A 27,462-nucleotide genomic window follows, 5' to 3' on the forward strand; every position below is an offset into this window, starting at 1 on the left:
TAGAATACTATAGACCACCCAGAGAAGCTTTGCTAAACAGAAGTGAAAGTATGTAATGGAGGCAGTGAGAAAACCTGTGTTCATCTTTGCTGCCACAGAGTACCATTGAGAATGAGCACATACTAGTGATCAGTTTCATATGTCAGCTTGTGTTCAAGTAATCTCTCAGCTTTCTTCATCATCCTCAACTCCAGGGTATACCATGAAGCTACCCAAGCTTTTCTAAGTGAGGGGGGACATTTGGGAGGGATCATGTCAACCATTCGGGTCATGTCTTCATTCCATAGGAGCATTATTCATATCAGCCAAGAAATCCTCCAAAGTCCTCTAGAATCCATAAGAATTCATCAAGCTCCAGGGCTGGACCACCCTCATTGTTTTCATTCTTGCAGAGGGGAAAAGTCACTGTCATCCTCAGCAGGTCTGAGCATGACAAAGAAACAGTAGTAAGATTCCTCACTCTCAGAACACCCTCTTAATTGTTTGTCCAATCACATTTTGGGACAGCCCATGATGGTAATAAAGTCTTGACCCACCCTAGATCTCATGGCTTTGGTGTGAACATTTATGACCTCCAGGACCAACAGCCTGGAAGGCCTCACCAGCACATTCAGTACCACCTCTGTCAGCTCACACAGGAAGGCTGCTAGGCAGTGGGATATGTGGTACGCTCACAGAATCCCTAATCTGTTCCATTCACGCAGCACAAGATTCAAACATTCTAGATTTGCAGTTAGTTGCATAGGAAACCAGGACAAAGAGAGCCAGTGTGGTGTAGTGGTTAAAAGCGGTGGACTCGTAATCTGATGAACCAGGTTCGTGTCTCCGCTCCTCCACTTGCAGCTGCTGGGTGACCTTGGGCCAGTCACACTTCTTTGAAGTCTCTCAGCCCCACTCACCTCACAGTGTTTGTTGTGGGGGAGGAGGGGAAAGGAGAATGTGAGCCGCTTTGAGACTCCTTTGGGTAGTGATAAAGCGGGATATCAAATCCAGACTCTTCTTCTTCTACTACTGACCTCCTGTTGACTACACAGAAGTTCCCCTTCCCCTTTCCTCTTCTAAATCTTACCTGTTGCTAAACCAACTAGCCAGGTGGGCACGGCTAACTCTCTGCTTGCCCCCATTCAGGTCCTGGTTATACAGGCCAGGTCAGCCAGTAGTGAATGAGGGAGATCTTATTGTAAACTGACCTTGCATTTCAAAGCAGCATCTGAAGACCTGACATATGGCTGATAGGACATCCAACACACCTCCAGCTGAAGGAAGGACCAGAAAATGGAGCAGCCCTTAATTGACTAAACCACATATCCCCAACCCAGCTCAACCCTGTCACCTCAGAGTGCCCTTCTATCTCCACATGATCCAAGTAGAAGATAGGCAGGTGGCACAGCATCTGGGCAGATTGTCTGTTCTTCTTCTCCCTATACTGCTTGGGGTGGGGCGGGGTTATTGGCAGATGTATACCATGCAAGCATTAGGTAGAAGAGCAAGGAGCGGTATTTCTGTGATTTCATCAAATACTCCATTAAAACAATTTTGGATTAATGTGCTATAGCTCCTCAATTTGTGTAACTGCATCTCTTTCCGTTGCTTTTTTAGTTTTGTTTCATTGTCTTCATGGCTTGCTTTTGTAGTATGGTAGGCAAAGTGGAATCAAAAGAACTTTTCTTTTTAAGAGCTATCTAGCCCTGGCTTCTTCGTCTTCTTCTGCATATACCAATGGCAAGCACTTCTCTCTCTCTTTCCTGTGCTTCCATCACTTTCTACATGTCAGCCACACAACAACTTGAACCTCATATAATATTAGGCTGTGTCCATTTTAAATTAACATGTATTTTCCATTTAAAGATCTGCATGGTACTTGATTGTAGCTTGGATTGTAGAACGAGCCCCAAAATATGAATTACTAATTCAGTAATAAGCTCCCAACAAATCGGTCCCCTCCTCATGCAGGCAAAGACTAACTGGCTGCCTCTTCCTTAGGTGTTTGTGAATGCTAATGTATGAATTCTGTGACTAACCAAAGTGTCCTGTGCAGTAAGAAACATAATAAGAGCTTGTGCACGTGTGTGTGCTTTCTCTTCACTCAGGCAAGGCAGTTTTCCTGTCATCAATCAGAGCGGCATTATGGGATCCAGCTCTCCCTACACCCAGCCAATGAACAACAACTCAAGCCTGATGAACCCTCAAGCTCCTCCTTACAGCATGGCACCTAACATGGTGAACAGTTCCACAGGTAATGGTTGGTAACTTTTCAGGAACGGCTGTTTTTTCCAAGGTAGATACCCTTAAGGCTGCTATTCCATATCCACTTACCTGGGAGTAAGCCCCATTGAACCCGGTGGGACTTACCTCTGAGTACATTAGATTGTACTGGATGGTGCCAAGGGTTTCTCCTGGGCAGCTGTTTCTGTGTTCCTTAAAACAGGAGTTTCCTGTTATTGTATCAAATCCTGCATATGTTACACCCTTAGGTGGTCTTCTATTTTTCCTTGAAAATGTGAACATGGCGTGTTTGAAAACTGACAGGTCTGAAAGAAGACTGTTTTGTTTAAAATGTAGTAAGTTTTGTGGCGTGCTCTGGTCCATGGGGTCACGAAGAGTCGGACACGACTAAACAACAACAAATTTTCTGAGGCTGGTGCAGCTGTAATTAAGCAACATAACTGACATCATCTTAGGTTAGGAACCTGACCAACAAGGTACCAAAAGTCACTCACTGTGTTTAGAATAAAGTATAACTCTCTGGAAGTCCCAGTAATTATGTTCACTCACTGAAATAGACAAAAAAATGGACTTAACAAATAAAATTAACAAAGGGTCTTTTTCCATTTATATTTCTTTGCAGGAATACCATGCCAGGGATCTGTTTGTTGATGGGATTGTTCAAGTGCTCATTTGCATTTGATGTGGACTCAAACTGTTCTCCCTAGCAGTACATTATTTCTTTTCTCATTCCCATCCCCAACTATTACATTCATTAATATGTTGTAGTGTGCAATTGCATAGTAACTAGATTTCCTTTAATTACGTTTAAGTCATACTCCAAATAAGCCCACTGAAATCAATGGACTTTAGTTAGTCATTACTAACAAGACCATTGATTCCAGTGGGACTACTCAGGGTGTGACTTAGTACGATACAACCATAGAGGGCAAGGCTATCCAACCATGTATTGCTGTGATGGATGGCAAAAAAGTATAATGTGTATGCAAGACAGAGAGAGTAATTGGGTTTAATTGCTGGGTTGCAGATGACTTCTTAACATTATGTCATGATTATTGGAGAGAGGAACCACTGTTACTAACCTGCTTTCTGCAGCAGCACCTTTAGATTTCTTTTTCTTTTTAAGGCAAATCTAGCAATGGCTTCTTGTGCTTATCTGCTCAGGACACCACTGCCAGCAAAAATAGAGTTCAGTTACCTTTTAAAACAAAACAAATTGGTTGCTGCTCCTGCTTCTTGCAACAGTTTTGGTTCCTCTCTCCTCTCCAGGAGCCCAAAGTAAGGCTAGTGGGCAATCCTTTCCTCCTCCTGCTGCTGCCGCCGCTGCTGCTGCCTCTACTTGGCTGCTGGAGGAAAGAAGCCTATAGTCTTCTCCTAAGTTTCAAAATAGACAGGGGAGCACTTGAATACAATCATTTCCTCATTAAAAGAATAATGTGAGAACCAGCTGATTCTGTCTTTACTGTTTATAGTGATTCCTCCAAACTTTTATGAAGGTGTTACATGCTGGTAGATATTATTATCTCTGCCCCCTGCCTTCCCACCCCAATTCTATCTTTCAGATGATTTGCCTGTTGCTTAAGCAGCATGTTTATGTCGACTGTGGAATTAACTGCCTCGTAATAAAACTCAGAGGGTTTCCCCCACCCCACATACACGTATTGAAAACATGTACAGCTTCTATTATTCTGCTCCACAACGCAACCAGCCACCCAGCTCTCTTAAACATTTTAAAGTTTTTGATTGCCAAACATTGGTCCCGTTTAATTCTTTTTCTGACAGCTGAAAATGCACATTGTTGTCCTAGAGTCTCATTATACCTGTTTTTCTACTCTCTAGACAACAGTTTAGCAGAGGTATTCCCACATGTCTTATTTATAATGGTTTTGTGCTGTGTCTTCAGCAAGGGTAAGAATACAGATTGTTAATCAGGGAGATTTTTTTTTTTAATATAAAATAAAATTGCTTCCCTTAGTGTTAGGCAGGAGGTTGTTTGTTTGCCCATGCAGCACACTTTTACTTCAGTTGAAAAGGAAAAAATCTATTGAACAGGCCATTAGATAATAGCTTGCTCCCCCCCTCCCCCGACCAGAGCTGTCCCAGGTAATACTGTGTTTGGGTTATGTAGTAATGTGTTTTGTCTGCCTGGATGAAATAAAATTACTTTTGAGCATAGAAACTGCACTATAAATCCTGGCTTGCTGTTTAGCAGCAGTAATTTTTTGCCCCTTTTACTCTGGCCCCCAGAGCTGGAAAAATAACCAACAACAAACAGATGGCAGAGTGCCCTGCCTAAGAAGATTTATGTATTGCAAAGGAATAACCAGTTTAAAGGAAGATTCACAGAGGGGTTTTTTGTTCAGATAATTCAGCCATTCGTTATTTCATACGGTGGAAATCTGTTCAGTGCAAAAGCATTTATCCTAGCAGTCTTTTGTATGGAGTAGTCATAGTATTTTTATTGTGTTCTGCATTCCAAAATATTGAATTTTTAAAATAATTGAACCATGTATCAGAGCTTTCTTTATTTCTTTTTTATTTTTGGTTTATGCATTTTTGAGGTTTTCACTTCCATATTTATTAATCCATGGTGTGTCCTGTAAAAATATAGTACATGCACTGGTAGTAGTGCTTGTTGTGGTTTATTTGTTTCAGCCATTGACCCTAAAAAAGAACAGACAAACAATGGCTTTAACCAGCAATCATAATCAAGATCATGCAAACAACCCAGAAAAATGTACTATGTTACAATAATTCATTCTATTTTATATAAAACTCCACAGCCAGTTTCCAACCCTCAGTCTACCACAAGAAAATAAAATAATTTTATGTTGCTTTCCAGAAGTCCGAGCTTGTAACTTCTCTGTTTTTGTTTACCACAAGAAATTCTTCCCCCCCCCTTGTAGATCTAACTTATTTCATGATTTTTTAGTAACTGCTGATGAAATCTATTACATGCATGTTCAAAGATGACACAGGCATATAGTAGATGTCTTCGTTTATCTCCTTCCTAAAAAATTACTGAGTAAGCAAAAATGTATGTTGCAATAGCACTCATCCAGAATCACTGAGGGCATTTGAAATCTTAGCAGGGTCAAGGCTCAGATTGAATTTAGGCAGATCAATTAAACATTTTTTCCAAACCATGAGCACATTTTGATCACATATCAGGTTGTTGAATTGACTCTGGCCAATTGAGAAGGATCACTTTGCTCAAAAGTGTCCCTGAAGTGTAAACTTTGATTTAGCAGCTGGCAATTCTGTACCCTTGATATCATTTACAGAAAAGGCTTCCATCATTTTAGTTGTGGAGATGGGACAAGCAATCTTGGGGTACCAAATATTTAATGGGATAGAATTAATTGAATCTGTTCATATAAACTAAGCTTCACAAGTCTAATTTCTGGCATATGTTTTACATTTAACCAGAAGTTAAGTAAATGTAAGTAGATTTATAAATAATGTGATGTGTAGGGGCCTATGATGTGTACTCCGCAAATTGTTCTACACAGTACAGCTAGCTTTAAGACACAAATTACAGCCACAAAACGGCTTAACATACTCCACTGATCAGGAAGTGTTGAGAGGGAGATATTTCATCAGCTGTGAAAGCACAGCATCACAAAACATTACAGTTTTTTGTGCTCCAAGGAAATATACAAGCATCATTATAAGGACTGGTACTGGTGCACATAGTTTGAAAATATTTTACTGGTGAGCTATTTTACCTTAGCAAATCCATGATGGAGAAACAAGGGCAGATTCAGACAAGCAGGAGCCCCATGACAGCCATTTAAGAATGTCCTATATGGCAGCTGCCTGCTGGCTTTGATCGTTTGGTGAAGCCCAGCATTACCATCCCTTCACTTCCCATATTTCCAAGCATATATAAGGATGCTAATGCTGGCTTCAGCCATGTGTCTGAAGGCACTAGATAACTGCCTTGGCATGTGGGTGCGGGCAACTTATATGATAAACTTTTATACCAGAGAGTAGGGGACCTGTGGCCATCCAGTTCTTGCTGGGCTACAGCTCACCTCATTCCTGCCCATTGGCCATGATAACTAAGGCTGATGGGAGTCCAGCAGCATAGGGAGAGCCACAAGTTGCCCACCTCTTTTATTCAGTGCTGAAGTTTAGAAAGTGGGAGGAGAGGGAGATGTTAAGCTCAAGCTTCCCTAGATAGCATGACCTGCTGCCTGGAAGCCTCGGTCCCCCAGATCTTGAGTGAAATTATTCAGTGAAGAAGGAAGGCCACTCTATCCCTAATCTAAATCACTCTCTTTATTATTACTTATGTACTACAATTGAATTTAGCAATGAAAACAGTTTCCAGGATTCAGCCATGGTGGTGCTTGGCTGTACTTTTAAGTGGTGACTCTATGAATTCTGTATGTCTGGTTTCATCTCCAGAAACTAACTTAAATATTTAAGTTTTGCCATCATTCATGTATATAATCAAGTCACTTTCCATCAAGAGCTGAGAAAATTGTTATCCCTATCTCCCTGTTCCCAAGCTTATTCATTTATTAAGGAGCTCAGGATGGTGTACAAGGTTCTCTCCCCTCCCTTTCCTCCCTTTTATTCACACAGCAATCCTGAGAGGTATCTAGGCTGAGAGATAGTGAATGTTCCAAAGTCACCAAATACTGCATTTTGATGCACTTACACACCCCCACAACAGCTTCAATACAAATTGAGAATTGCTCATCAGGTAAAGACATACCTGCCCTGTCTCAACCCAGTGTTGTGAACATTGAGTAGGCAACTGTGATACACATCAAAGTCTGCTGACATGTACAGTAATGTGCAAACACAGCAAAAAAGAACAATTTTGATCTGTTTTAAGCCAGCAATGTGTGCACAACCTGAGTCAGACCAGTTCTAGTCCAGTATACCCCCCCCTTTGGGCTAATGGTCTTAACCACTATTAGCACACTAGCTCTCATGTGAATCCTGCAGCACATTATAGAAAGATTCAGCTACATGTAGAAACATAGTCCTCAGGATCATGGCCAAAGCTGAAACCGGCATTTGTCCTATAACCACCCATACCCATATGTACTGTGAATGGGCACAGGAAAGTTGACCAGCATTTTCAGAGAGGTCCCTATTGCCCCAAATTGTAGCTCTGGTGCAGGAAACAGAAAAATCAAAAGATAATAGTTGCAGCTCTGCCAGTGGAATTTAAACAGTGCTACAGACACCGATTTAGATGACTGTCATTTCAGCCATCTCCCTGTTCCGTTAAGAAAACATGGCAGATACAGAAAACGTCTCTTAACTAGTGTAGAGCCCCGATGCTCTGAAAGAAAACCTCCCTTGTGTAATAGGTTTCAGTGAGCAAATAATTATTTAAATAGAATCAGTGTGACTATGAATATGACAACTGTTTCTTCAGTTATAATGCCAGGGGGAGGGGGGTTAGGAGAAAGCAGTGAAGGAATTTCTTCAAAAAGACAAATGAACAGAAGGCTCCCCCTTTTTTTTTGTTAAAAACGGTGGGAATTAATTTCATTTTTGAATTTTAGTGAAGATGGTAGTGCAGTGTGTAATATTACGAAGTGCATGTGAATATACCTGTAATGCAAGTAGGTTTTTATGATCAGTTTTTATTGCAGGCACAAAAAGTGTTGCTCCATCTACTTTTTCTTTAAAATTATTATTATTAATTTTTGTACTTATGGTTTTCTTGCCGCTCAATCCAGTTGTGTCTCAACCAAAGCACATTTGCAGTTTCTGCAGCCATTTGCCTCAAACCAAAGCTCAGTGTACACTCGGGTATACAGTGCAGAAATCCTCAGTCTTTTACGGTGGTAGGCAATCCATGCACAGAGTCACATTTGGGCAAATGAAGCTGTTCCAGACACAGGGGGAAACTAGTGACTGCACAGAGATCCTGTGCTGTGAAAAGCTGGTTTTTCTGGGCAGTCATGCAGTTTTGCATAATCTGTCTCCTACTGATTCAGACTTCAGAATCCATTTTTTTTAGATGGCCTTACATTGCAGAAATGTTTGGAGGGTGGGATGTTTCTGGGTATATACTCTGATACGGAGCTCTGCTGCCAAGCTCATATCACTGGGCTTCAAGTGAGCCTTCATGCAAGGACTAGATCTCAGGAGCTGAAATGATACATGCACAAAACTGTCCCATACAGCTCCATTCAATATGTGCCTGAACTGGAGCTCCTGCAAAGTTTTGGGTCAGGCTGTCCCTTTTAAAATAAAGGGCAGGTGTGCGTGTAACGTTGTTAGATTCTGCTGCAGATACACATTTACTCTCCTCACAGCAACCTTGCTTTTTCTGTATGTTTTAGTCCGCAAGACCAAATGACATGAGCTGTTCCACCCACCAACCCTCCCATTTTAAACAAAGCAATGAGCAGTCACCTCTCTTTCTTTCCTGCTTCAAAGCCAAATCCACCCTTTACTTTTTCTAGCAGATAGGGTGTGATTTTCCACGTTTCACTTGATACAACCCAAAACACCTTGGTACAGCTACAGCATCACAGTTAAAATCGAAGGCCACAAACCGTCCGAACGTTTTCTTACAAAGGCTTAAGACCACGTTGGGTCAGTGGCAGCTAAAGTACTGGGCTGCTTGGAACATAGGTTTATACGAAGTCTAGCATTCAGTCTTGGGCAAATCTCTCAGCCAAACCTACCCCATCAGGTTGTTGTGACTTTAAACTCATTGCGTGGTAGTGCACCCATGGTTTGCACACAGATAGTTGTACCTTCAGTCTCCAGATGGAACGGTCTTGTTTAGGAGGACTGAAAGGGACTCCTTCATCAGTCGGAGTGGACAGTGCTAGGCTGGTAGTCTGACTACATCAGGCAGCAGCATCTGGAGGAAGAAGGCGAAGTAAATGTAATCAAATATTTTTACTGGTTCTGGTGGATTGTACCCAGAATTGTTAAGTCCTGACCTGGGCTCTTCCTGAAGAATCTAAAATTCAGCCTAATGATTTGCTGTGGGCTGTTTTCCCAAAGACTGATCACCATTGCCTCTCCTATAGGACAACCATGGCATATAGCCCAGGAATACAGATCCCTGACTGTAGGACAGTCTTATGATACTTGACTGCAGTTTAACTCACATGTGAGCTAAGTTTGGTGTGGTATATAGCTAGAACAGGACCTTGACCCATATTTTCTTTTTTAAATTATTCTGACTTTCAACTTCTTATAATAAAGCCTGGGGCTAGTTCTTGGAACCTATTCACTCTACATTGCAACTCTTTTTCAATCACAGATTTCACTGTTATCTTCTTCTTTTTAATGTTTTATATATTTGTAGTTTGTGGGCAGGATCATTAGGGTCACTGGAGAAGAGAGCGTGTGTGTGCACGCACGTGCCTTAATTTGCTGGAATTGTGACAATAGTGTTCTTTTACTGTTTGAAAAGGGGTCAAAATAATACCCTCAGTTTGTCATTGGACTAGAAAGCAAAGGGATACCAGCCGCAAATCCCTTGGAAGCATTCTTGTAAGTCTTTACAAAGCATTTCAACAAAGGATAAAGAAATACCTATGGATGCTACACAAAAGACTATAGTAGTACTTCTTTCTCAAGATGACATGGTAACTTAGATTCAGCTGTTGTTGTGAGCAATTAGTCCTGTGCAATGCAATGCAGATGTTGATGTGCAATTGGATTTGCATCTGAATCTGCACCAGTAACGCACATGGAAGGCTTCTTATACACCCTGTTGCTTGATTGGGGCAGCTCATAAAAAGTACATGTCAAATGCTCTATAGCCCAGCCTGTTTCTCTGGATCATAATCAATCACTCAAAATTTAATTTACAATTTTCAGATTTTATCCCCCTTGCAAAATCCTTCTGCAAGCAGCTGAACGGGCCACCTGAAGATTTCACTGCTAGCACAAACTGCTGTTCTGCACAACATAACCACTCCAGCATCATTCAGAAAGCTTGCAATGGCATCACACAAACTTGCAGCTAGTGAATTGGCAACCAAATTCAGACTTCCTACTACTGCAGTTAAATTCAAGTAGGAAAAATGCTGGCCACAAGGAGAGTGGTCTTTTGCTTCTGCCCTAAGTCCCACAGCTGTCTCCAGAGCAAGTGGGTGAGGTCAGAAATGCAACTTGGATGGCCTTGTGCATTTAGTCACTCTTTGGTTGCTTCGTTATCCTTTTACTTCCATTCATAAAACACACTGGCTGTTTCTCAGTTATTGCATTGTTTGGAAATAGACATCTTGTTCCCATTTTTAAATATACAAGACTGAAACTACTTTTTTAAAGCCAAGTACTGTGGTAATTTCTGCATTACAATATTTCAAATGCCTTGTTTGGCCTACAAACGCACCACAGCAACCTACAAATAAGCCTATGGCAGTTCAGAGATGAGTATTGAGTATATAGTTAGCTATAAACTCGTGCGGCACATGGCTGGGTAGGTTTTTTGGCAGAGCCATTCTCCCAACCTGCAGTGATGTGATGCTAAAGATATTAGCAAATTAGCACCATGAAGCTTGCCAGCTTATTCGCCAGAGTCTTGCTTGCTCTCTCACTGCTGTAATTAAAACTAATTATTTTCTAAAACATAGTAATAGAATATGTGCAATAATCATTTTGTAGTGGGCAATCTGTGAAGTTTTTTTAAAGCTCCCCCCTTCCCCTTTGGCTTGTTCTCCCACATGTTGGCTGCTGAGTAAAACACTGCATTATCATTTTACAGAAAAGCAAAGCAGCCCAATAATAATCAGGCTAGATTTTTATTATTCTGCAATATCCATCATATTTTATTTAGCCTTTCCTTCTCCATCTACTATTTTTAAACACATTTTGCATAGTTAACAAAACTGTGTTGAGCTTAGTTAGCTATATGTTCTATACCAAATGTGGAGCTCCTTTTGCTCACATACATTTGTGACTGCATTGAGATCTGCAGGCTTCTTTTTTATTTTGGAGAGTAATAACAGAAATGGAAGTTCAACTAATAATATTTACCTATTATGTAGCAAAAACTAAAAATGTTCAAAAATGCTTATACTTTAAAATTTGGTTTTGCCACTGTATATTCCATGGAGATTGCAAATACTCTTAAGAATACTCTCTCTCTCTCTCTCTCTCTCTCTCTCTCTCTCTCTCTCTCGATGGCAACTGTATACATAGTACTCCGCAGATTTCTTAAGGGGGAAAGTGAAATGCCCCCAAGGCTTGTATTCTAGAATAGTAAGAAATACACCAAATTGGGGGAGAGAGAGACAAGAATAGGAAGGACAGAAGGAATGCGAACAGCAAATTTAAAATATTACAATGCAATCATTTATACGTGTCCAGTCAAAAGTGAGTCCCACTGAGTTCAGGGGAGCTTATTCCCAATTGAGTGTGTATAAGGTTAGGCTGTAATCTGAACGACACTGACTAAGGAGTAAGGCCCATTGAACTCAACAGGACTTAGATCTGAGCTTGCAATTGCCTTGCAGCAGTTTAAAGCAAAGGCCTCTTGGAAAAAGTGAGCTTTCAGGATGGATTAACCAAACAAGAGAGATGACACTATGCACATATTGGGCAGGGACTCTGATGCATGGGGACAGCAAGGGGAAATGTGTGAAGTCAGATTAGAGAGTAAGAAACATTTGGGTAACTGACGATGGTAGAGTTGGAAGGTATAATAATTGGTAATAAAGGACCAAAAGAGTGAGGTAAGGTTTTGGAGACCTATAAAGGTAAGTCCATCCTGGATGAAGGAGGGTATGGGAAACCATGTACAGATTTGAGGAGGGGATCAAGCAATGGGAAACGCAAATGATTTGTGTAGTGGCATTTTAGAGAGAAGTGAAAAGGCTGAGACATGACAGGAAATGGTGAAAGGGATGTTTCTTGAATCACATCATCAAGATGTTTTGCTCTCTCTCAAACCTTTGGGATGTGGTAGGCTGAGAATTTAATAAATTATTTCCCCCCCTCCCCAAATAATTTTACTGGTTTTCATGTAAATACAAGAACAACATATAACTACAGTAACTTGTCCAGTGGTACGTTCTTAGAAATTGTTGTTTTTAAAGTATTCATTCCACAGTGTGAGCTTGCACTGTTTGTTCACACAGTTTTATACTGTACAGAGAAAACACAATATACATAATTGATCTGAATGTTTCTTTTGACTTTCGGCTTTGAAACATGAAATTCAGGAAAAATGCGACAATAGCTCTATACTTCACTTTTCCCACCTTCAAAACAATGAGAAGAAAATGAACATTTCTTTGGCACACCTCTGGAAAGTGTCTGCATAAGTGTTATCTGAACGAGAATGATCAGCATTCAGCTATGTTCCCAGCTGACTTCTTTAAGAAGGAAAATAGCTGAATATCCACATCGGCCACAGAACAGATCTACAGAATAATTTACAAGTTGAAGAATGTAGTTGAGTAGGTTGTAGGCTTGGGATTTGGCAACTAAGAGGCTCAGAGAAATATTATGTGATATTTTATAGTGTAATCATACAGATTTTATTGTGGTACTCAGATAACATACCACAAGGGCCAATTCAGACCTTAATTTATTAGTTGGAACAGCTGATGTGAGAATCATTCGCACTTCTATTTTTCCACTAATGAAGTCATATATGAAACATTGCCACATGAATCTGACCCAGAAAGGAGTTCCATGGGCACAAGAGTTTGGGTCAGAACACAAATCCACCTGCAAGATCTGTTTATCAGTGATGGGGACATTAAGAGGGAAACAGAAGCAGGAGTATTTCTTGTGTTTGTCGTTCCCACTTATGATAAGTTGCCATATTTCAAAAAGTGAAAATTTGTTGAGCTTTTTTAGACAAAAGCTGGGTTTTTTAAAATTCCAATGTGGGCCGCCATATGCCCGGATTTTCCCAGATATTTTAACAGATTTCTGAAAATTCCCCTGGACACTATTTTCGGCAAACAACTCCCAGATATGTCCAGGAAATTCTGGACTTATGGCAGCCCTAAACTTATGAAGTAAACATCCAAATTGACCATAAGTCAACTGGTGCTTGTTCACATCTATGAAAGTACAAAGGACCCTGTTCCAGCACTGGTGGCACTGAAAATGCTCTCATGAAAACCAAATCATCAGTTTCTCTTATACTGCAACTCTCCAGGTAGCTATAAACTCAGCCTTGGGCCTGGGTACTCTGGGGTGCTGTATTATTGCATAATAAGTATGCATTATATAGTGACTGCTAAAATGCTAGTAACCAAAGTAGCTTTTCATAATGAAAACACTTGTGCTTGAGAAAGTGACTTAAGAATCAAACATAGTTTGTTACTCCACAAATCCAAGAGGTGCCTAATGAAGTTGTCCGCAATTTTTCAGCATTACCATGGCAAGCATATATGGTTTAGAATATATTGCTGTCAGTTATTAAAGTGAGTCACTCAATAATTAGATATTAAAATTAGACCTTAAAACTGTGTTTCAGGTTTGTAGAGTGATTATGTGGGTGTACTAATTTGGAGACATTTTCTCCTATTGCACATATAGCACTTAACTTGTGAGATCTAAAGGACTTCTCAGCCTCTGTAAAAGATGGAGTATTGATATATTCCAGTTTCTTGTATCATCAGTTTTTGACACACCGAGAAGTCAACCTTGATGCTAAATCGTACCTCCTGTTTTTGATTAGCCCCTATGGGTCTTGCAGATATGATGACTCCAGGCGAGTCCAAACTGCCCATCCCTCTCAAGCCAGATGGAAAAGAAGATGGGCCTCCTCAGTTTGAGAGCAAAAAGGTACTTCCCTCACCTGCATGTGATGTTGGTTTGGCGCAGCAGAACTCTGCTATTTTGTCCTTCATTCTCTGATTTGAGCTTGCCCTTTTCTGTTCTATCCCGCATGCTCTTTTCCATTCACATGCAATCTGGTTTTTTTATGTTGTTTTATTTTCTTCCCTTCATTGTGTGGATCTGAAAGTTACTAGTTCTTATGGCATTGTAACTCACTGGGGCAAGGGAACATACGGAAAACCTTGTGGGGAAATTGAGCTACGCCACTGGGTGCGCGGGAGGGGGGGTCTTACCTTGGTACTTGCAGCCATTTCCTCTATCTTCGGTTATAGCTTCCTGTTTTGGCCGTTTCAGCAGCAGCATACTTTTGCTTTCCTGCCTTATTTGATAAAAATAAGGTGAACAGCTTTATTTATTTTTTTCTCTTTATCTCATAAGGGGAAACCCATGCTTGATACTCCATTTAGCTTGAGGGAAGCATGGTGGCATAGCAACTTCAGCCAAGCATCCAGCAAACTTTCCAAATTATATAAATAATGTTGTTTTGATACTTTACGTATTATCTATCTATATATTTATTTATTTACATGTATATGTGTTTTCTGTGTGTGTCTATGTGTGTTTCTCTCTCTCTATGTTTTATATAGTTAAAAAGAAAAAGAATGGTCAATCTGTTTAAACTGGATGTATTTTTTTCATTTTTAATAAAGTTTGCCCTGCCTTTGTCCTCTTTTTTTATTCCTCTACCACAGGATAGCTACATCTCTCAGGGTATTTCACAGCCCCCAACCCCAGGCAACCTGCCAGTCCCTTCCCCAATGTCCCCAAGTTCTGCTAGCATCTCCTCATTTCATGGAGATGAAAGTGATAGCATTGGCAGCCCAGGCTGGCCAAAGACTCCATCAAGCCCTGTAAGTGGCTCTGGCTTTTGTTTTGGTTTTTTTGTACTTATTATATTTTAATGCTTGCTTGTTTGTTTTATAGATTCTTTCCTTCATTATTTATCCTCTAAAGGATTTTCTTTCTTTGTAATGACAGAGGAGGCTAAATTCTGCCCTAAGTTATGTTCCTGCAGCTCATTGTTTGACTCGGTTCTAGGGGGGAACAGAGCTTGCTTGGCTGAGGGCAAAATTTAGTCCAGTCCTTTTATATAAAAAGAAGATTAAATTTATGTATATCACAGAACTTGGCTTTTCTTGTAATACAGCAGATGTTGTGAAGAAAACATATTTCTCATAATGCATCAGCTTACAGAGCATGCTAACTGTGTTGGTTAAGGACATTTTGTCTCAGTTACTGGGTCCAAACTCTTTGCAAAATTGTCCCCCCCCCCCCAATTTGGGTGTTGAGTAGCATTACCATCTAAAAACAGGAATAAAACTGTCCTTTCTTGAGGAATTGGGTGATTTCTGAGTGTACATTATAGTTTGGAGCAATCATAATCTCTAAATACCCAAACCTGTTTGCTGTCATAAAAATATTATACAGGATAAAATTGTATTTATACATTACAGGAAAGTTACTTTTTCAAATTGACAGTATCCACTTGCACTTAAAAAACACATGTAGTCTTCAGACAGCATTGTAGTTTCAGAAGTATTAGTTCATTAAACACAAAATGATTTTGAATAGGATGACGCTGAAATAAAACTGCTAGCACATTTTTCAAATCTAAACAGGGTCTGCTATGGATTCAAATTGCATTGCAGGGGGTTGGACTAGATTAACCTTGGGATCCCTTCCAATTCTACAGTTCTTTAATTCAACTAAACAATTGTGCTAGTGGAAGCCATCACAAGTCCTGCTAATGCAATGGGACTTCCACCCCATGTTCTCCTCTTGTACCCCCCATGCCCCCGACCCAAATTGGCTCTGGGAGGTTGGGAGACACACACACCCCAGAACAATGCAGGGGTGGGGAGGAGAAGGGAATTTGTTCCATCTAGCAAGCCGATGTGCTTTTGCTGACAGAACGATCATAATGTTGAATTCCTCCTAAAATCTTAACATGTTTTATTTAACCACTGCAATTTCATTAGACAAATAAATAACTTATTTTAAATAAATTTTGGAGTCCTGACAGCATGAAGAATGGGGTGTTCAGTTGCAATGATCACTAAACATACTAAAGGGTCTTCAGTTAAATCCTAATTTTCACCAGGACACCTTAATGGAAAAGAAAATTCCAGAAGACAATAAGAGAAAATATTGTATAAAGGGTTTGGAGGGGGGAATGATATCTAAGAAGATATTTTCTTAAAAAATATTTTATTAGTATCTGATTTCATCAGACAAATACTTGATCCAAACTTAGAAGAAGACATGCAGCTGACTCCCAAAACAGCAGCACCAGGTCTAGTTCCCACCTCCATGCTGTCTAATACAAGGACATACCAATTCCCCAATTTTCTAGTCTTCTGCATTTCCCCGTAACACTCCATATCACTGGTGGCCATTGGCAGAGAGACACTGAATATGATGATATTAAGGCACATGTACTAGTGGGAAGCTGCCAGCCCATGAACCAGATGAGAACTGAGGGGCTTCCCCAACCAAACCACACACACAGGCTTGAAAATAACCTTCCATTGGAGCCACAGGAAGGCTATTCTCAAGCCTAATTGCCGCACCAGAAGGAACACACTACAGCTCCACTTCCAAAACTCACCACCTTCACCTGCTGCTGGTGCGGTGCCAAACAATGGCTGTGTTCAGTCTCCATCAACCCAGCTGCAATCTCCATTAAGATCACTCTCGCTGGCAATCAGGCATGTAAAAACTAGAATTCCCCTTTCAAGCCTAATTGCTTTGGGCTGGGGTGGGTGTGATATATGGTCTACATTTGGGTGCCCACTGTGACCCTCACCCACTTTTGTTTTGACGCCACTTGTGACTTCCAGAAGGTTGTCTATGGGATAACATACCCTTGGGCTGAAAAGGGTTCCCCATCTTTGTATTAGACATTATGGAAAAGGTCAGGGTTGATATACATACAACTGCTGCTTTTAATGTCAGCCATGTGTTTATCTGGTTTGATTCCTGAAGATTAAAACAATCCGGTGTCCCAAAAATGAAAAACAATATTTCCAGGCAAATTGTTTATCTAAGAGTAGATTGCTAAGCTTTTTATCAATGGGCAAAATGAATACCAGCACAAAAGTCACATGCAAAAAGAAAAAGAAAGGTAACTAATATTTTAAATAAGTGCATTATGTTTTAGAGGGTTTTTGGAGATATGTGCTCGTAGCCCTTAGTGTGAAAACATCAACAAAAGTAGAGAGGAACTAGGGAAAGAGGGCAATGACTTTGAGTCTCAGAAGGCATATGGTGGTGTGTGTTCCCTCTAATGTCAAAACTGGCCATGCCTGAATGCTTAGCTAAATGGACAACTCTACAAAGAAGAAATTTGTTGTATTTTCTTGAGTATTTTACTTTTTCTTAAATGGGCACAGAGAGGCATTAAGTGCATAAACAGTCAGTCTTTTTAAATATTTCTGGAAATGCAGAACATCTTTACGGTAGAAAATATGTATTCATGAGTTCTTTAAGCTGTTATTCATCCCCAGGGGAGCCTGTTAGAAATACATGTTTTGTTGCCGCATAAATTAAGGAGAACCATTTCAGATTTTTTTTGGGATAGAGAAGGTGGGAGTAATTACCTTTCTGTTTTCAATTTAGAGTAAACACTCACTTCAGATATAGTTCTTAGAATTTATTGTAAAACTTTCTCCAAAGACATCTCTATGATTTGATTGAGTTTAAAAGTTCTAAGGAACCAGAAAAGAAATAACTTGGGTTAGGTATATATTCTTCCTTTTACCATAATCCTTTGATTTCAGTGAAAATTATTTCAAAGAAGCAAATTTCAGATCAGGGTGCTAAATTATATAGATATATTTGGGCTACCAAATTATCTGGTTAGCAGATTTTACTAACCTTTTCAATTATCAGATCTGGGTGTTCAGGATAGCAGCTTTGTATTCTTTATATCAATTGGCTGGAAGATACCAAAAACCATATCCAACATCTGGTCAGATTCTTCACATATTTCTAGCAGAGAGTGAGTTCTAGAGCTGGCATGCTTTTCAGGAAAACATGAAGACAATGGGTTGAGTAATTATCTACTGAGAGAATTTCAAATTGGGTATCTTCAATTCTGCTGTTAATAGGATCAGTTTATGTTTACCTGTGTACATAAATAGGATAGCAATAAATGGCATATTTGAGAGAATATGTGTGTGAGCACACAAATTCGGAACTCTTAAATTCTTCACTGTGGGTATAATCAGTATACAAAGCCAAGTATCTGTAGTACCCTGAAGGCGTACCAAGAAGGGCTGCTGGTCAGTGGCACATGATTTGCATGCAAAATCCCTAGTGTTTCCAGGTAGAAGTGGGAAAGACTCCCACCTGAGAGCTGCTGCTAGTCAGTGTTGACAATACTAAGCTAAACCTGGTCTTAGTATAAAGTATCTTCCTATATTCAAAGAGATACACATTGCTTCCCTCCAGGGGGAAGTGTGTACCCTTTCTTGTGTACACAGATTCTGCCTCACACAATGAGAGTCATTTTCCCCATTAATATATAACTTAGAGTGAACACGTAAGATAGCCAGCAATCACCAAGGAATGTTAACAATACCCCATGTCTTCAATTAATGTCCAGATATACAGAGATAAGTTAGTAAATGTGGACAACACTATAATAGTTATAATAAACAATCACTAGTTTAGCTACCATTCTGGAAATTGACCAGATATATGCAAGATAGTCTATGGATTTTGGACATGCACCATAACATATACAAATTACAGGATGGTGAATGCTCCCCCAATGAAGGCTATGCAGTCTTCAGAATTTTTCAGGCACTCAAAAATTGAAATTTGCTGTAGTTCACCTGTGACTATTTATTGCTAGATGCACATGCTTGCAGAGGTGTGTTGCATGAACACATGGAAAAAAAATGTTCACTACAATGTAACTGTTGAGAACAGACAGGTTTGGGATAATAAATGCACAACTACTGTCCACGTACATCAGCAGACTTTTCCAGTCACAAATGTTTTAAATACAGGATAACACACATCTGATACAAAAATTATATTATTTACTCATCTTGTTTCAGAAGGCTTTCATCAAGCAATACTTTTGGTTAACTTAATACCAGCACAATTAATTTACTTACCCTGCTGTACATCAACAAAACCATTTGAGGCTACATTCATTATTTTTTACTATTTACTCCAGCTTTGATTTTTGCACTGACTTCAGTTCATAGTTTATCGATTTTACAATGCAATAAATATTAGAATTGTGAAGTATAAAACTTTACTTGAAGGAAGTATGTTCTATAGGCAGAATCTGGCCATACAAAGCTTCTGTAATCTGTGCTTGACCGAGCAGTTGCATGTGCAAAATGTGAATTTTTTAATGTTTTTAGCTGTGGGGTGCAGACAGTAGAAATCAAGCCCTCTGTGGAAAGATTTTTTCCTTATTCTTCTGAAGTTAATATTTCATTTTAGAGGAAAATTGCACCCACTTCACTGAGCTTGACAGCCTGAAAGCTCCTGCAGTGAGAAGCCCTTCTTTCCTTCTGTAAATAGTAATGTTTTCAGATTATGTTGTCACTTTGTGGCCTGTTGCCATCTCTTTGAAAAGTGACTTTTCTTTATGTAGACAGTACAAGTGCCCAGCAAAGAAAAGACGGTAAACTACTTCCCCTTTTTTGATGATATAGCTTTATAAGAAGAAGTATTTCACTGGGTAAAATTGAAAACCCTTTGTTTGGCCATTAAGTCTGAATGTTTCTTGTAATAGGCAATTGGAATGGCAGCTGAGTGAAAAATTATTAAGGGTTATATTATTAAGGGATAACATGTGCTGCAAGTATTGAGCATGTGGAATCACAAGTAAGAAATATAAAAATTAATTAACAATAGTAATGTTGGCTGCAATAATTAGTTAGTAGAAATGATATGTCATGTTTGAATGACTCAAGACAGTTAGGGTTTCATAAACAACACAGAATTAGAATTGAGCTCAGAAGACCATAGGAAGACCCTAGAAAACTGATAAAAGGTACTTTTGACAGCTCATGCACTGCAATTGAGTGAGAACATTTTTAATAACCGTGTTGACTTACTTTTACCAACTTTTTAGCCAGGTATAGCAAGAAACCAGATTTGGCAAAATTGATTTGACCTCTTACATTCTACGATGATTTCTTTAGAAGTGTAGGTTCCCCACCCTTAGCTCTTCACTCTCATATCTGGTGGCATTCATTTTAAGGTGAATTTCCAAGCAATCTTTTTTGTTTTCCTCCTATATCATATAGCTTAATGAAGCTACGTTATGAATGACTTGAGGCATCATCAGAAACTTGCCTTCTGAGATCCAAAGTTCATGAATAAGGGCAAAACATAGAAAATCATAAAAGGGGGAGTTTGGGCCCTTTGTTTTACAAAATCAGATGAGCAAACTGCAGCATGTGGACAGAATGTATTGTTTGTGCCTGAACTAGTAGCCTTCATTCCTGCCTGTTGTGTGATAGCTTTAGTTTAACATCCTCTCTTTGTCACCATTGTGAGTTTCTTACTATCTTTTCCCTTCTTGCCCCTACCCCAATGCTTTTTTAAAAAATGCTTTTGCTTTAGAAATCAAATTCATCTACCACAACTGGAGAGAAGATCACAAAAATGTATGAGCTGGGAAACGAACCAGAGCGCAGAATGTGGGTGGATCGGTATCTCAACTTCATGGAAGAGAGGGGAACGCCTGTGGCCAGTCTGCCTGCTGTAGGCAAGAAGCCACTAGATCTTTTCAGGCTGTATGTCTGTGTGAAGGAGATTGGAGGTTTAGCACAGGTAAGAAATACTTATGTATTGGTGTTCGTTGGCATCCATCTGTCTGGAGAGACAATGGAGTGCGCCTCTGGGGGTGAAGTCAGACCGCTGTGTTAGCAGCACCCAAGTCTAAGAACCAGGGCTATTCTGGATTTATTGAGCATATGTGCGTAAGTATTTTATTGGCTAGCATATAGATATTAGAAACTATAAATAGTAATTATGTCTTTCCACTACAGCTATAGACGATACATCTCAGTATACCATTTCTGTGAAAAATGCACAAGTGTCTGTTTTGTCATATGCACCTGTGTTTCAGAGCTGGTATATGCAGTATTGGAATTTAGTTTGCAAGAATTCACAAGGTATACACTTCTTTCTCATCACAAGCACAGAAAAACGTCATTGTGCAGCTCTAAGACTTACAGGCTTTGATATCGTACGGCATAAAGCAAGATTCATTCTAGTCAGCCACCATATGTAAGGCTTTCAATAAAGAAACTCACTGAATCACCTTAGTATGTTCAAAATTGGTTATAATTCATTTTGAATCTTGTTTGACTGTATATCTTGTTCTACAAAGAGACCACTGATCTCCATCACAAGAAGCCCTGGCATTACAGCACCTGAATTAGGAATTACTAGCTAAATGATCCTTCAACTAGTGGCTATTTTGGAAGAGACACGGCCTTTCATTTTAATTTTTTATATCAATGTCAGAGCACTTCAGCAGTGAAAAAAGGCCTTATTATTGCCATTTTAATTTAGTTTTTAGAAACTGTTGTTTATAATTGGAGTCTGCATGCTTGTTTGAGTGCCAGAGCGAATAAGTACATATTAAGTGGAAGATAGATTGGCTAACTGCACATTACAAGCCCCAGCCCCCCCCCCAAAAAATGTAAAGAGTAGAGAAGGGATGCCTGGCAGAAGATACTGTGTTTTGTATAGCTATATCAACAGGTTCTTTAATGGTTTTATAAGTGTAAATGCTGTTTGTGTGTTACAAATGAGTGTGAGAGTAATGAGCATTAGTTAAAAGAGGCAAATAAAACAAACAAACCAAGGCATTAAGTGCTGTGTTTTTTCAAATGTCTCCTGGCTTTCATCAGTCCCCTTGGTTGCAATCCACTGATTCAGCTATTTATTTATGCTAGGTTAATAAAAATAAGAAGTGGCGTGAGCTGGCAACCAACCTAAATGTTGGCACTTCAAGCAGCGCAGCCAGCTCCCTGAAAAAACAATATATCCAGTACCTGTTTGCCTTTGAATGCAAGATTGAACGAGGGGAGGAGCCCCCTCCAGAAGTCTTCAGTACGGGAGATACCAAGAAACAACCTAAGATTCAGCCGCCATCTCCTGGTAAGCAGAAGAACTGCAGGAACATTGGTCATTTTTTCTTAAAGTGTAAAGGAGATGTAGTTACTTTTTGCTCTAGACTTCCAGAGCCTCTGTTTGATTGGGATATTCCTATTGAATTTATCAAGCCCCTCAGTTAATCTTCAGCAACCTATATAACCTATATGCTTTCATATTGACATTTGCAAAAATATGTTGTGTGTTCACCTACACTTCATCATTTGTACAGAACATGGTGACATTTTTGGTGGTGATAGGCAAGGGAGAGAAAATGAATGAGAGCTGGCAGAAAAGAAGAAGAAGGAATAGAGGGCTGAGGGAAGGAGAAACAATGGTTGTTTCAATAATGAATATGTCAGAACAATGAAGAAAGAATATTGAGGGAGATGAGTTGAAAGACGGAGGAATCAGGAATGGGAGCAGTTAGTGGATGCAGAAGGAAGTAAGAGGGTTGTGATGGTAGAGATCACATGGGCAAGGAACAAAGAGACCAAGAGCACAGATGGATGGCAGTGGCATCAGCCGTTCCGTCTTTTCTTTGAGGACTAGTTCTAGCTTCTGTTTGGCACTGTAGAAGTTGTTTGCTAATGTCTCAGAATATATTATTTACAGTTACAAGAAATGCAGAGGCCAGGTTTAGCAACAGATAGCTTGACACAGGAACTCGGTCCCCAGATTTTTTTTTTCAGATGATAGTATTAAAAACAACAGCCCATATGATCAGTGGCTCTTACCTACTCATTTTCCAGTATTATTTATATGTGGGGTCTCTCTCTCTCTCTCTGTGTGTGTGTGTGTGTGTGTGTGTGTATACATATACACCTGCCACAATTCCCTTCCGTGGTCTGTTTAGAACTAAGAGGTCAGTTTCTACACAAGAGAAACTGGACACAAATCTGACAACAAAAAATCTCAACATTCAGAAACCAGTAGGAGAACATTCCATTTTCCCATGTCACTACACTGCTGACCTCTCAGCATTGTCAAAGTTATCATCCTTCAACAAAAAAGACTTAAAGCAGAGGCTCCAGTGTGAAATTGCTGGACCAAAATGTTATCAGCAAAGTAGATTCTATTAAATTTGGGCTTAATCAGTATTCTGGATTTCTTTCCCACTACAGTTGTTAAATTACAGTAAAAAGATAGTATTGTCACAGTGGCTGCTGTTATGAATGGGGTATACTGTTCTTATCATATATACATCTGGGCTCTGTATAGGAATGTCACAGACCTACTGCAACCCCTTATATTACATGACCACTGCTTTAAAAAACCATTTTTCCTCTGCGCCCACGCATGCGTATTTGCATGTATGTGTGTCTGCCAACTGAAGGTAACGTTTCTTTCATTTATTGAAGTGGGCTCAAGCCCATAAGAGCATATGCCATAATAAAACTTAGTCTTAAGTGTCCTAAGATTTTTTGTTCTAGTGTTGTTTATTCTTTTCCTAAATTAATTAAATCACTGGCAACAAATTAACATATTTTGAACTAGAGCAATTTTGCCTTTTTTGGTATGGGATCATATATCCATTCATAAATACCTTCAAATATACCTTCTTGTCCATTTTTTATGTGGTGCGCATTATGATAGGAAAATTCATTTCCAGCTATGACGAGAAGTATTATTTTTCCTTCACAAAAACTAGGACATTTTCATAGCAATTTAGTGTCCTTTTATTGCAACATATAACAGAGAACCAAAGTAAAAAGATACAGTTGCATGCCATCCCTATCTCCAAGTAGTGAGATCCCAGGCGCTTACCCAGGGCGGAAATGAGGCACAGCGGAGACTGTGGTGTCTCAATGATATATGGTTTATGTACACATATATACAACCTGAGCCTACAATGGAGGGGTTCACAGCATCACCACACCAACAACGGTATTGTGTCTCCAATTGCCACAACCTTGGATTCAAGCAGAAATCAGCCATGGCTTTCTCTCTGCCTTTCCAGCCTGCAGCTTTTTCCTCTTAGTCACATCACAGCAAACTGCCCTCAGACTTTTTGCTTCTCACTATCTAAAAGGTAGAGGAGGGACCCCATCCATTTGCTGACTAGCACAGAGCCCCCTTTCCTCTGTTCTCTTTATGGCCTATCACATTTCCTTTGTTCCAGTGGCCCATCACCCATGTGATTGCCTCAACACAGGAAGCTAGCCTTGCTTATATTTTAACATTTTCTGTGTACAGGGGTTAGAATGGGTCTGACACCCACAAACTTACAACAAGAAGAATTAGTGTTAGGATTCCCCACCTCACCCCTGTGCAACTGAACCTCTCTTTACCTCTTATCACCACTCCTTACACCTCTATACCCTCTTACTGGCATGAAACTGACAGATTTCAAGTACAAAATATATCATCAACAGCATTGTACTTAGTTCAAAGAACTTGTCTTTGGTCAAAATGGAAACTTCTTCCCACACACCCCGAAAACCCCCAGAGCTTAGGGACTTGAAAAGGAAGGTGTGTTTTGTTTACTGTGGGAGAGGGAAATGTAAAACAGGTCTACACCAAGAAAGACTCTTTAACACATGAAATCCTGCTGAGGTACAGATTCTGCAAAATGCATAAGGACTGGTCTCCTAATTGCCAGCATTTGTTCTTTTCAAACAGTTTATGAACCCATTGGCACTGTAGAACACACAAAAGAACTCGTGTTGCAAGTTGGGCTAGATAAACTTGCTGTGGCTTCGGAGCAGAATAAGATACTACTAAAAACAGGAAACAGTCCTGTCGGTGTTTCTGCTTTCACTCTTTGGAACTACGTTTTACTAGTACAAAGTCAATTACCAAACAGATTTCTCAGCGGCATCTGCTGAAAGCAGGAAAGGGGATTTATATATGAAACTAAATTATGCTCTCCAGTTTCCTCCTAGCCACGTCACTGGCTGTATTTAAGATATAATTAAATTTCATTTTACATACAGTACTAGTGTTTGAAACGTCTCACTTTTGATACTGGTTTGCACTGTGTTTTGAATCTTCTCCCCCCACCCCTCGTCCCACTGAAAGTGGTTTTGGGGTCTGACTTCAGCCAAATAATGGTGTCTTACAATGTACATTGTATGTTTCATTTTTACATGTTCAGTATTTAAGAGTGAAATGCTAGCACACTATTTTACAGCTGTCCTGGGCTCTTTGAAAAAGGATTGTAATATTTCAACTTGAAAATTAGAAAGGTGTTCTAAACATGCATGCTAGCTTTCATATGTTTCATTATAATAAGAACGTGGACAAATGAGTCTTTGCCATGAGCGTAGCAATAAATTGCTACACGCACGGTACAACCTTGCACACACACGGGTTGCGATTTGGCGCTTCTGCGCAAGCGCAAAGCGCGATTTAGCGCTTCTGCACATGCGCAGCCCCCAAAACCCAGAAGTAACCCGTTCCAGTACTTCCGGGTTTTGGCGGGTCTGTAACCCAAAAAAACGCAACCTGAAATGTCTGTAACCCAAGGTATGACTGTATTCCCATTTTAAATGGAAATAAATTCTGATATATTTGCAGCAAACAGGTGAGGGAGTAGAACTGTGGTTCTAATTTAAAATGTAGAATGTTATCCTGGATATGTGTGCCAAATATCATTGTAGTATCTCAGGAGTAAAGGCACGTCCTTCTCCCTCAAAAAAAAAAAAAAGGGTGATATCATCCCACCCACAGCAAATGCAACCATGTATACATAGTACTTTCATACACATTGCATGTTTGTGCATGCTTTACAAGTGCTTATTCTGACACTTGACATAAAAGAAGTTTCTAGCCAATGTTTTCTGGGTTGTTTTTTCTCCCTGTGGCTTTTATATTGTTCACCAATTCGTCAGGAGGAATTGGACTGCTACACTTAGAGAGCAAGACAGACAGTGGAGTGCAGACTTTCTCATATATCATATATCAGCCAAGATACCCTCATTTTAAGGCTCTGATCCTAACAATCCTAACTTGTTTGAAAGTGGTGTGTAGTGCTGTGTTAGAATATTTCTGACCCAATCATTACCATCTGAATGCATGTGTGCAGCATCTGCTGCGATTCATGAAATGCCATTCACTCCTACTCAATAAATCCTATCAGAAGGGAACATGCCAAGGTGTTGCCCCAAGGTATGAGCTTTTGCACACATCCCTGCATGCTGCGGGGTTCATACGGCCTCATCCTTGGCTGATATGTGGATCTGTTGGTTGTTTTTCTGTTTCACCAGATAGTCAGAGAGAACTGAGCCAAATACTTCAAAGACTCCTGCCTCTGTGATGTTAGCAGAGGGCTCATTATAGCAAATCCGTAAAAGTTTGAGACTCTGCTACAACCGGGAGCACTGAGGAGCTGCTCCCTGGGTTTCCTTGGCAGCTGAGATGCAACACAAGGAGGCGGGAGGAGAGGGGAGGCGGGTGTAAGCCAGTCATTTAATTAGTAAGTCTGTAACCAAAAACCCATCTATCTTTGCTGGCAGGTGGCTGACTGAATTTCTATTATTAGCTGACAGGTGATGTCACAAAATCTGTCATGCAGCCAACCAGGGAATCCCCAGCGGAAGATAAACGAGAGAGGGGTCTGGGTTATAAACAAAGGTGCCCTTTGATTGACCTCCATTCACTGTGGACATGTGATGCATCCTGAGAAACCTCCCAGCGCTTCCCCCACCCTTGTCAGAATTAGGGCACTGAGTTCATGCTGTGTAAATTATGTTCCCAGCGTGGCGTCTGGCTGTTAAGACTGAAGTATGTGAATGTACTTAACCTTCAGTAACCTTTCCATTGTTTACTTTAGAGTATACATTTGTAGCTTCTGGCAAAAGGTAGGGATATCCTAGAGAGCATGTTAGGCCTCTTATTAATGAAGTTCCAAGAGGTTATAGTCATTTCCCCCCCATTTCCAGGCTGATTTTTTTTGGGGGGGGGTGGGGAGGAGACTGTCAAGTAGAAGAGGTTTCATTCTTTCCCTCCCCTCTCCTTTTTATTATTAACTGGATAGTATGATTAGGTGGGCATGGCAAATGAAAAAGATGTCTGAAACTATTCTAGCAACTCACCAAGTGCTGCTGTGGTGCATCTGCTACTCACTGCACGGTGACAGTCCTTTCCACATTGCACTCCTAGCCATGAAGAGTTGATCCCAAGCTTTTGATGCATTACAGGATCCACATTCAGAATTTGTTACTCACTTTTCGGCCTGCTCCTGTCCTTTGGGTGATGTAGCTAAGTTTGTTTCAGGTCACCTTCTGTCTGATTTTTATTACTTAAAAAGAATTGCTTGCTTTTTTAAAAAAGACAGATTCAGCACAGTCTTTTCTT

The 27,462-nt window shown here is 40.0% G+C and overlaps 1 protein-coding gene and 1 long non-coding RNA gene across 22 annotated transcripts in view; one reads left to right on the top strand and one right to left on the bottom strand.

Moving 5' to 3' along the window:
• The window catches only part of ARID1B (AT-rich interaction domain 1B), a 351,760-nt gene that overhangs the window by 304,969 nt on the left and 19,329 nt on the right, over positions 1-27,462 (top strand). For 12 of the 19 annotated variants that reach the window (XM_083607914.1, XM_083607902.1, XM_083607915.1 and 9 more), the window contains 5 exons: positions 2,091-2,236; positions 13,868-13,974; positions 14,721-14,879; positions 20,623-20,832; positions 21,966-22,170. In XM_083607914.1, the coding sequence (XP_083464040.1) occupies positions 2,091-2,236; positions 13,868-13,974; positions 14,721-14,879; positions 20,623-20,832; positions 21,966-22,170 (827 nt within the window). The remainder of the gene's footprint in view (positions 1-2,090; positions 2,237-13,867; positions 13,975-14,720; positions 14,880-20,622; positions 20,833-21,965; positions 22,171-27,462) is intronic. The other 7 variants (XM_083607917.1, XM_083607903.1, XM_083607907.1 and 4 more) reach the window with 3 other exon arrangements.
• Positions 2,653-14,711, bottom strand: LOC310760090. 3 transcript variants are annotated; one of them, XR_014546759.1, is made up of 3 exons: positions 14,262-14,711; positions 8,892-9,073; positions 2,653-4,890 (listed from the first exon to the last, which is right to left on the bottom strand). It is a non-coding gene; the product is annotated as an uncharacterized lncRNA (long non-coding RNA). The 3 variants fall into 3 exon arrangements; XR_014546760.1 differs by having other exon boundaries at positions 2,655-4,890; positions 8,964-9,073; XR_014546761.1 differs by lacking the exon at positions 2,653-4,890 and having other exon boundaries at positions 8,762-9,073.

Source organism: Podarcis filfolensis (genome assembly GCF_964270895.1).
Source record: "Podarcis filfolensis genome assembly, chromosome: 3".
NCBI classification, from domain to species: domain Eukaryota; kingdom Metazoa; phylum Chordata; class Lepidosauria; order Squamata; family Lacertidae; genus Podarcis; species Podarcis filfolensis.